Genomic DNA, 12170 nt, shown 5'->3' on the forward strand with positions numbered 1-12170 from the left:
CAGTACACCCAGTTGACATGGGTGATGAGTATGCTGTTGAGTCAGTTTGGTATGATATAATCACTGGGAAAACAAAATTGAGACTAGCAGTGTGTTATAGGCCTAATGACTGTAATGAGAATACCAAACGGCTAAATAGAGAAATAGTGGGCCAGTAAATCAGAATGTATCATAATGGGAAATTTTAACTTTCCAGATGTTGAATGGAATTTGTGGATGGTCACTCACAGACTAGCAAGACTTTTGTGGATTTTTCAAATAACTGTTTTCTACAGAAGCATGTTGGAGAGGCAACAAGAGGAAGCATTACTCTTAATCTGGTTATCAGCAGTGATTCTTCATGCATTAAGAATCTGCATGTATAAGAGACCCACTTGGTGGTAGTCATCAAAGTATTCTAATGTGGAATTTAATTAAAGACATATCTACTCTCAAGGATAAAGGGAAAGGCTTTTGCTTTCATAAGGGTGACTACAGGGGTCTCAGACATTTTTAAATACTGTGCAGCGGAACCAACCGATGACGTTACCAACAGCAAATTCTAAATGAGAAGTATTCAGGGAAGTAATCAAAGAAGCTACTCGGCTTTTCATATCAATGAAGAAATACTGTTCAAAGCTTAGACCTAAATGATTGTCAGATGGACTATTGAGACATGTGGCAGAGAAGAAAAGTGCATGGGATGCATGTAAATTATCAGTTGATTACAGAAGCCTATAGTAGATATAAATTGGTCTGTAGGCAAGTCACAGAGGAGATTATTCATGCTAAGGCAGATTGTGAGAAATTTCTGGCAAAGAATGCAAAGAAAAACTGCTATGCTCGTATTAACAGTAGAAGGAAGGGTTGAATCACATTGGGCTACTTGATGTCTACAGATTAATTGTTGATGACCCTGCTCAGGTTGCAGACAAATAGGTATTTTGCATCTATATTCACACATGAGGAATTCTTTAGGAAAGGGGATGCCAGAAGTTTACGAACTCTAACGAGGAACTAAATTACTTGGTGATAACTGAAAGGAAAGTGGATGAGAAATTGTTGATGATGGACATAAAAAAAAAGGCACCTGGGGTGAATGGAATCTATTCAAGTATATTAAGGGAGGCAGCAAAGGAGGTAAGAAAACTCTTAGCCATAATTATGAGAGCATCCTTTGGATTGAGGGGGGAGGTCCGTATGGACTGAAGATGCATGTATGTATCCCAGTTCATAAAGGTGGATCAACAGGCGACATGTATACTTACACATCGCCTGTAGGTCCACACACCTGTTAGCTTAACATCTGTTTCAGGGAAAATAAACTGGTTAAAAAAGTAATGCACGACCATCTGCACAGGCATGCAATTATACTGCAATCACAGCATGGATTTCTTAAGGAGCTGTTGTTGTCTGACCAATCTGATAGGCTACTATGAAAAAAATAATTTTGACATCATATACTTGGATTTCAGGAAGGCTTTTGATACTATTGCACATAAAAGACTGTTGCTGCTAGGTGCCTTATAGCCACAACAGCTTATGCACCGTTAAACCCCCATAACACACACACACACACACACACACACACACACACACACACACACACACACACACACACACACACACACACGACTGCTGTATAAACTGAGCAATGTGATATTAAGAGAAAGTTACTGCTATGGATAAAGGAATGATTAAGTGGAAGAAGACAGTGGTTATCAATGTACGCTGCACTTTGTGGACTTATGTTATTAGTGGAGTTCCCTGGGGTTTCAGTGCCGGGCCCATTGTTATTTTCAATATTTTTTTAATGATATTGATGAAGATTCATCAGGCTTACTATCAAAGTTTGCAGATGATATAAAGGTTGGCAGAGCGATTAACAACAGTAATCAGGATGAGCTGCTGCAACAAGATTTGGGAAAATTGGTTCAGTGGGCTTAGAAATGGCAGTTGAAGTTTAACAATGACAAATGCACGGTACTACATATGGATTGCAGTAACCCCAGAGTAACTTATCAACTATGTGATACTATGCTCAGAGTAATGGAGAATGAAAAAAAATCTGGAGTAATTGTGCAGTCAGACATAGGGCTTACAATATTCTGAGATCCCGGAATCTTGATACAAAAATACTGGATTTCAGTACTAATTTAAAAAATAATTATCCATGATTTAGTCACATAAAAGTTATAAAATCGACAACATTAAATCATTAATACTGCTGAATTTGCAAATGAGGAATTGTTGTACGCAATACAAATGCAACGGAAACCTGAAAACGTCATGAAACTGTAAGACATAATCTTACAAATATATTTCTCTTAGTAAGTATAATGTGTGGAAGTAAAGCACTTAAGGAATAACGAAAACATCATTACGGATTAGTGGCAGTAAGCCTGGTAGTGCAATTAAGGAATATGGTGAACAATGGTATGACAGGTGCGGAAGGGTTAAAATTAAAAGCTTCTGAACAATAGTTTAATCCCTCTATTACACCACTACTTGAGGATGAGACACTTAATGCATTTTGGGAAAGGGTGTCAGTATGAAACAGTTCAAAGGTATTGCGAACAGATGATCTTGAGGTAAAAGATGAAAGCGTTTCGTTGTGTGGGAAAAATATTCTGTTTTTCCCACCAAAGGAAGAAGAGTGAGTTTAAAGGTGCTCGCACCAAAAGAGGGGTTTGTGGTTGTTAGGAGTTGCAGACTTCCAGTGGTAGTTCTGGGTTCAGTTTGGGTCCAGTTCTGGGAGTGTCCAGCTATATAGTGAAGGGGTCTGCCGGGCATGTTCCTTTGCTAGAAGTTAATCCGGAAGTTGAATAACAAACCAGTCGAATAGTGCCCTGGCTTCTACTACTGCTTTGGTAATTTCCTTCAGTATTAACAGAGAACTCTTCTCGAAATCTCGAAATAAGACAGTACAGGTTGACCACCGGTAATCCAGTTCCACCGCTAATTTGGACATAATTTCCTGGGTCGGCACACCGACCTGCTGCTACTGTTTTGGTGGCGTTGATTGCAGCATCAGCTGTTGGTGCGAACTCATAAACACTGGCAAGCCATTCCCACTTGTTTTTCTGCATTTATTATTATAACCTGCTCACATTTAGCCCCAGCCATGGTTCCAGTGCATAAAGGAAGTGCCTCTCGTGGTGTAAAGCACAAATACTGTACATTGTCCATAACAGATAAAGTTGAACTTCTGAAAAAACTCAATGGCGGTGTGTCTGTGAGAAGTTTAACTCTGCTTAATTGTAAATTCCAGCAATTTCTCTCAGTTCCTCTTATTTTAGTAATTTTCTTTTAGCCATTCCTTTTTAGATTTATTTTTTTTTTTACAACACACTTGTACAAACTTGCGGAAAAACACAACACAACACAATATGATGGATAATATAGTGCATTAATGAACTTATTGCGACATTTGAGAGTTTATTTTATTGCAATTAGTTTTATTGCAGCACTCGCCGTGCATGCAATAAACTAATCACAAACGACCTTCATATGTATGCCGTAATAGTGTTACACATATGTGGCTGACACGGCTTCTCAAGAAATAAAGTAACCTACTGGGTCACATATATGCGACATAAAAAAATACTCTTTTTTTTTTTTTTTTTTTATATATATATATATATATATATATATATATATATATATATATATATATTTTAAGTGAAAAAACAACACTGACATTACAATATTTATTTTAGAATTACTAATCAAATTAATTGCTAAATAGTTTTTGGCCCCTGGGAAATTTTTTTCTTAAACTAGCTTGGCAGTCAACGTGTTAAAGGTAGGTTGAGGTGAGTAAACTGTATGTGTTATTATTTAGTGTTTGAATCTGTAGAGATAGAGTTGAAATTGTTAATTGAGAGATTTTATGGAAATGATAGCATGTATTAACAGATTAAATGAGAAAAATTAATGATTAGATGTAAATGAACATCAGTTATGTATTATTAGTAGATTTGCATGATAAATGACTTTTGTTTTATATTTGTGCCATTACTCTTGAGAAACTGGCAGCTCACGTATAATATATATACTCGTGGAGGTGAGGAATATCCCTCAGCTCCTGGAAATTCTCATTTTTTAATGCAGTCAGGTAGCTTGTGGGGCTTAGTGCTTGAGGGGAGCTGCTGTACAAAAATCATAACAATGGCCACTGACCATTGTTATGATTTTTGTACAGCTTATGATTTTTGTACAATTTTTATTAAAATTAATAAATAAATAACCCCCCCCCACACACACACACACACACAACTTAGATTTGGTTTCCTCACCAAGCTTAACTGTCAGTCACTTTCTTTCGTTAATGTGGATATAGTGCCATAAAATGTCAAAAAGGAAATAAAATGTTTTTGAATATGAGGGAATAAGGGGGGGAGGGTTAAACTGCAACATGTCTGTGATTATCTCAGTACAGAGCACCAGCACAGAATCCAAAAGGACGTTTTCTGTCGCTACTTAAATATCTACCCAAATTAGATCCAGTTTGAACAATAACGCTATTGAGTTTCTTAAGAGCTCACTAATTTTTGCTAGAATATTTATTATTGTAATAAAAGTTTGATTTAAAATGTGAATTCAAGTAATTACTTGTTTTTTCCTTACTTTACTGCACCTAATTGTCATAAAAATTTATTGCGAAAAATGGTTTTTTTTTTTTTTTTTTGGAATACCAGTATCCCGATTTCATAAATTAAAAATACCAAAATAGCGGTATTAAGATTTTGACTGGTATTGTAAGCCCTAGTCAGACATGAAATTCTCTGAGCTGTGCAGACGTGCTGCCAGGACAGCTCATGGGGTTTTGTCAATGATATACAGGAATTTTGCTAGCAGGGCTAAAGGTGGTGATTATCCCTTTGTTCAAGTCCATGGTTAGGCCACATCTTGAGTACCATATACTGGTCTGGAAGCCTCACTTTAGAAAAGATGTAGATCTTCTGCAGAGAAGGGCAACCAGACTGGTGAAGGGAACAAAAGGGTTCTCTTACTTAAAAAGGCTTCAGTATCTCGAGACTAGGCCCCTGCAGGAAGATCTGATTGAGATGTTTAAAACCTTGTACAGATTGAGTAAGCTGAATGTTAATGGTACTCTTCCACTTGTTAAGACTACACACATGAGGGGGCATAAATTCAAGTTGAGGAAGGATGGTTGTAGGATAGATGTGTGTGTGGAAGTTTGCCTTCAGCCAGCTGATGGTTGATTGTTGGAACAGGCTTCCATCTGGTGTTGTTGGAAGTGGATGAGTTGAATAAATTCAAGAAAAAAACTAGACAAATTCTTGGAGTGTACAGATCAGTGAACTGTGTTCTTTTTTTTTCTGATTCTGTATAAGCTGGTTTTCTTGCATCATTTCCCATTACTACTCTACTACTTGATTTGTGCTGTGCATAAGTCTTCAAGTGAGACTGATGGATCATTGATATTAGGAAAAAATATTATCAATAAATATTTCATAAATATATTATTTATGAATTAGAAAATATACAAATATCTTTGGATGAAATGTTTCTATTGAAAATAGGCACACCTTATCTCCAGCTGTATAGAGAGGTTTTCTTTCTAGCATTGTAAAGAGAAGCTTATTCTCTCTCTCTCCTGAATATTCTGTAGTATCTGTGAAATAATATCATTTGTGATATTGTGAACTATACATAATTCAATTGGTCTAAAATTAAGAATTTCTCTGTTCATATTTAATCCTAAAAAAAAAAAAAATTAGGAGAAATATTATAAGCAACAAAATTGGTTTTTAACTAAAAACTCCAAACAATTTTTTACAGTAATAGTTAGGAACTTTCACTGTTCAGCTTCTACATTTCACTTGATCTAATATTAAAGCAATCATAAATTTATAATTTTTATGTTTACATAAAAATCTTAGTGTTTTCTGTCACTAGGTGCCAATATTTTCCTGACATCAGATGGCAGACTAAAACTTGGAGACTTTGGCTGTAGTATAAAATTAAAGAATCATTCTACTATGCCTGGAGAACTGTGCTCATTTGTCGGAACTCCTGGTAATGTTTTTTATATCAATAGTGGAAGTTAGAAATTACTAACTGGTTTGGGTTACACTATAAAAAAATTTCACCAAAAAATTACTTATATGAAGCGTATTTTGATCATAAGAAGTCAAATTATCATAAAAATTATTATCATAGAAAAGGATGATAATAATTAAGCTATCTTCCTTTGTTCAGTATATTCACTCAGTTTTTATATTTTTTGTTTAATTAATGATGTTAGAAGAATTTTCTTAAAAATTATAGTTTACGTAATTCCAAGTTATGATCTTTTTTTCTTACATACACTAAGTAGAATGCTTCTTTTCAGGCCTGCAGCAAATAGTGCAACCTTAAAATAAACTTTGTAAAAGCTGTTAATAATGGAAAGCCTTTGTTTAATGAAAATAGGTTTAATGATAGCTGGAATAGGACCAGGGTATGTCTGCCAGGGGCAAAGGTTGATGACTTTGTAGAGCAGATATCATCTTTTATGGGCACAAAATGTGATATTGTTGTACACATTTGCACCAATGATATTAAGAGTAGGAGACCGGCAGAATTACTTAACAAGTACAGATCACTGTTGAAAAAAAGACATGAATTAGTGTTGAATTTGAAAGTGTCTGCAATTCTGCCCAGACACGATTGGAGGCAGTATATGATGAGAGCCTTGTCGATCAATTCGGCCCTGGAAAGATTGTGCAAGGCTCAACGGGTAGAATTTTTTCCCCCCCGGTCTGTACTTGTTAACAGGAGAGACTGCTTCTACAGGGATGGAATACACTTAAATAGAGAGGGTGCAAGAATATTTGCTGATGCTATCAAGCCAGTGTTAGGTGGGTCGGAAAACTGCTAGCTTGGGAGGCATACAAAGACTAAGGACTAATAGATTAACAGTAGCCACTGGCAGAGGTGAAAGTGATTCTTGCACTGCTTTTATTGGAATGAGCAGCAGCCTGGAAAACAAGATGCAGGGTATTTCAGAGACTGCTGGGAGTCATTGCAGTACAAGCAAACACATGGGTTATGTTAGGGTATCTAAGAATAGGAACAGGTGCATGTATACTTGCATGTACATCAATGCTAGCAGTTTGGTAAATAAATTTGATTAATTTGAGGTATTCCTCAGAACATCAAAGGCAGATTGTTGAGATATCAGAGACATGGTGTCACACAGATATAAGGAATGCAGAACTGGAATTTGGGGAGTACAATGTGTACAGGTAGGATAGATAGGACGGGAGGAGGAGTTATGCTATTGGTTAAGAAACACACAAAATCCAAGGAAGTGAAGCCAGTCAACATCTCTGGACAGTGCAGTGTCGAGTCAGTTTGGTGTGACATAAGCATTGGGAGATCAAAATTGAGAGTAGGAGTGTGTTATAGGCCTAATCACTCCGATGAGTATAATAAGAAACTGTACAGGGAAATAGTGGGCCAGTAAATCACAGTCTTATAATGGGGATTTTAATTTCCCAGATATTGACTGGAATTTGTGGGTTGGTCACTCACACACTACTAAGGCTTTTGTGGATTTATTGGATGATTGTTTTCTACATCAGCATGTTCGGGAGGCAACTAGAGGGAGTAATACTCTTGATCTGATTATCAGTAGTGATTCTTCATGCATTAAGAATCTGAAGATAAAGGAACCACTAGGTGGCAGTGATCACAGTGTGCTGAAGTGGGATTTAATCAAAGAGGTAACTACCATCAAGGGTAAAGGGAAGGGTTTTTGCTTTCATAAAGGTGACTACGGTGGTCTGAGACAGTATTTAAATTCTATACAGTGGGACCAGCTGATGATATTACCAACAGCAAATTCAAAATGGGAAGTTCAAAGAATTTATCTTGGAAGGTACTAGGATTTTCGTACCAATTAAGAAATATTATTCAAGGTTTAGGCCTAAATGGATGTCAGATGAACTAATGAGACATATGGCAGAGAAGAAAAATGCATGGGATGCATATAAATTAATGGGTGACATGGAAGCCTATGATAGATATAAGCTTGTCTGTAACCAAATCACAAAGGAGATTAGGCAGGCAAAGGCAGATTATGAGAAATCCTTGGCAAAGGATGCAAAGAAAAACAACAAAGAGTTCTTTATCTATGTAAACTTAGAAGGAAAGGGATGAATCAGATTGGTCCACTGGATATTGGTGGTTCAACTGTTGTTGATCCTGCTCAGGTGGCTTACAAACTAAATGAGTATTTTTCATCTACATTCACCTAAGAGGAGTTATTCAGGGAGGGGAATGCCAGAGGTGAGTTAACCTCTGGCAGTGAGCTAGATGATTTTGTAATAACTGAGAGGAAAGTGGAGGAGATATTGTTGAAGATAAACATAAAAAAGGCACTTGGTGTGGATGGGATCTATCCAGTTATATTAAAGGAGGCAGCAAAGGAAGTAAGCAAACCCTTAGCCATAATTACAAGAGCTTCTTTGGATGCAGGGGAGGTACCCATGGACTGGAGATGTGCAAATGTGACCCCATTTCACAAAGGAGAATCAAAAGGGCGACACAAGTAATTATGGACCTGTTAGTTTAACTTCTGTTCCAGGAAAATTAATGGAGGCACTGGTTAATGAAGCACTGCAAGATCATCTAGACAAGACTTCAGCATGGATTTGTTAAGGGAAAGTCTTGCCTGACCAATTTGATTGGATACTATGATGTGATCACAAAGGACCTGGATGCAGGGAATAACTTTGATATCAAATATTTGGATCTTACAAAAGCTTTTGATACTGTTGCACATGGAAGACTGCTGCACAAATTGGAGCAGTGTGGCATTGGAGGCAAATTGCTGCCATGGATAAAGGGATAGTTGAGTGGGAGAAGACAGAGTGGTAATCAATGGACACTGCTCATTGTGGACATGTTATTAGTGGAATCCCTCAATGTTCAGTGTTGGGTCCATTGTTGTTTTCTGTATTTATAAATGATATTGATGATGGTATATCAAGCTTATATCCAAGTTGGCAGGATTGTTAAGGACACTAATGACAGTACGCTGCTGCAACAGGATCTAGAAAAGTTGAGCAGATGGGCTGAGAGGTGGCAAATGAAGTTTAACATTGACAAATGTAAAGTACTACATATGGAAACAGTAATTCGAGAGTGATGTATCAACTCTGTGGTACTACACTGACAGTGGTAGAGAATGAAAAGGACCTGGGGGTAATTGTGCAGGCAGATAAGAAGTTTTCTGAGCAGTGCAGACGGTCTGCAAGAGTAGCTCATAGTGTCTTGTCAATGATATACAGGAATTTTTCTAGAAGGGATAAGGAAGTGATTATCTCCTTGTACAGTCGGTCCTCGTATAACACGTGTTTACATTACACGAATTCGATCATATACGATTTATAAATAGGGGAACGTTATCTTATATAACACGAACCGAATTCGCTTATGCACAATTCGCCTTTGTGTTTACAAGAAATGGCAGTCGAACGCAGAATCACCCGAACAGAACGCAACACGATTGGAATGAAGAAGATTCTGAAAATGTATTTATGTGTTTTATATGAGTGAAGGGGAAACACATTTCACCATAATAATGTAAAAACCAACACAATTCCAGCTATCGGTATAATCGCAAATGCAATTAGATGGAGTTTACTACCAGTTTATAACAGATTCCACTAGCTGAAACAAAACTGGAAATTGTTTTTATTGTTTTATGGTAGTAACCCCCAGAAATGTGCTTTAGTAAAATGTGGGGTGTTAATAGTGTATCTCGGCCTTTACGGTGTTGTTTATTCAGTTGCTACCCGCGTGCAGCTTTGTTTATGTGTATCAAGCGTGCCTCCACATTTTGTAATTGTGCTTTATTCCCTAAAAATTAGTAAAATACTTAAAAGGTGTGAAAAGGAAGCGTCCTGGTGAAGACACTGCAGATTCAGAGAAAAAAAAAAAAGCAATATCGATAAACAAAGGCGGACTGGGTCAAAAATTCTTACCCGGGAAAATTTATAGTGGCCTCATACTACGGTTTATGGCCAAAATCACACCGGCCTCCGGCCCACCGGGATTTCCCGGGTAAGGCTTATGGCCAGTCCGCCTCTGTCGATAGAGAAAAAAATATGAAATTGTGAAACGCTTTGAGCGAAATGAAAGACCGTGTGATATTGCACGTGCTGCAGACCTAAATGAGGCGACGCCGAGAATTACAAAGAATGCGGAGAAAATAAAAACAACTTTCATAGCGGGAACAACTCAAAGTGTAATTAAAATCCATTAGATTAAGACACAAGAATTGGAAGGGATGGAACGGCTGTCATCTGTTTGGATAGAAAATCAAGCAAAAAAAAAGTTTGCTTACGATAGAAGCAAAAGCGTTAGCAATATTTTATTACGTAATAGTCGTAATAAAATACGTAACCATTTTATTACAACTTACGTATTATAATTTATACTTACGTATTATAAAATACGTAAGTATTTTATTACGACTATTTTATTTAAAAAAATAATTTTTTTACGAATAAAATACGTATTTTATTTGTAAAAAATACTTTTTTAGTATTAAAAAATACTAAAAATACTTTATTATAATATAATAAAAAATATTTATTTTTTATTATTTATTATATTATAATAAAAAATATATTGTATTTTTTATTACGTATATTAATCGTTATAAAATACGTAAGTATTTTATAACGATTAAAATTACCCGATTATTTATTGTGTTTGGTAATGTTTTGGTTCCAAATGTGTGTTCAATCTTGGGTGGTCGGCACCTAATCCCACTTTTCCCATAGGGCCTGTTGTTTATATTGCACGATTTTGCATTGCACGAGAGTTTCTAGGAACACAACTATCGTGCTATACGAGGACAGACTGTATAAGGCAATGGTCAGGCCACACCTTGAGTACTGTATACATGTCTGGAGGCCTCATTTTAAGAAGGATGTAGAGCTGTTGGAACGAGGACAGAGAAGGGCAACAAGATTAGTGAATGGAACAGAGGGTTGCTCTTACGAAGAAAGGCTTAAATTTTGCAAATTACAGTGTCTGGAGACTAGGCACCTGCAAGGTGATCTGATTGAGGTGTATAAAGCCGTGATTGGATTGAGCATGCTCAATGCTGATGGGATTCTTCCTCTTGCTCAGAATAATCACCTGAGAGGGCATAAATTCAAATTGAGGAAAGACAGATGCCGGACAGAGGACGGAAGTTTGCCTTTAGCCAGCGGATAGTTGGTTGGTGGAACAGACTTCCATCCCTTGTTGTGGAAGTTGATAGCCTATATAAATTTAAGGCTGAGCTGGACCGGTATTTGGAACAAACGGAGGGGTGAAATGGGAGCATTTTTTTTTTTTTTTTTTTTTTTGCTGATGCTGCATAAGCTTACTTTATTGCATCATATGCCCCTACTAATGCTAAGCGTCTCCGTAGCCAGGTGGTCAGGAGCAGCAGTGCGTAGCACACGCTTCTTGATTAGACCGGGGTTCGAGCCCATGACCATCAAATACAGAGAATGCGGAAAGTTCAGGGAATGACCACCGCATAACCCCGGAGCAATATGACCTTAGTTGCTAATTCTCCTAAAGACCAAAAAAAAAAAACAATATTGCAAAAACTTTAAAGCTCAGGAAAACTCTGTATTGTGTATAGAATTACTTTTAAAAAACAACAAAAGTCCTTTAAAGTGGGTGGGTGGGTCCAATGGAATAGATGTGTGTGATTGACCAACCCACAAAATCCAGTCAATATCTGTGAAATTAAAGTCCCCCATTATAACTCTTATTTACTAGCCCACTCTATTTCACTGTACAGTTTCTTATTATACTCATCAGAGTCATTAGGCCTATAACAGCTGCTTGGATGGAACACATTACTTTATGTGAGACTGCACAGGCAGTCTTTTTTGTTTCAGCAGCTGAAACGATGTAATCCCTATATGAATGAGATGCACATGTTTTAATTTGTTCATGTTCATGTGCACATTAGTAATAAAATATTTGCTTACTTCCTTGACTGGGTATGATTTTTAGATTATTTGGAATTATTTCAGTGTCATGCAGTAAGATATAGTCATTATGTCTGACTTTATGGTTCAGCCAGTGGGACAAGTTTTAAACCAAAAGGCCAATCCTGAGAATTTTTTTGAAGTCCACTTGCTCGAAAAAATTTTTAGAATATT

General features: G+C 36.8%; 1 protein-coding gene across 1 annotated transcript in view; it reads left to right on the forward strand.

Moving 5' to 3' along the window:
* LOC150091336 (mitogen-activated protein kinase kinase kinase 4-like) overlaps positions 1-12170 on the forward strand; it is a 350375-nt gene that overhangs the window by 317455 nt on the left and 20750 nt on the right. The window contains exon 22 of the mRNA XM_090390030.1: positions 5905-6024. Coding sequence (XP_090246156.1) covers positions 5905-6024 — 120 coding nt within the window. The remainder of the gene's footprint in view (positions 1-5904; positions 6025-12170) is intronic.

This window comes from Mastigoproctus giganteus, chromosome 1, assembly GCF_048544385.1.
Source record: "Mastigoproctus giganteus isolate SK-2022 chromosome 1, ASM4854438v1, whole genome shotgun sequence".
NCBI lineage: Eukaryota > Metazoa > Arthropoda > Arachnida > Uropygi > Thelyphonidae > Mastigoproctus > Mastigoproctus giganteus.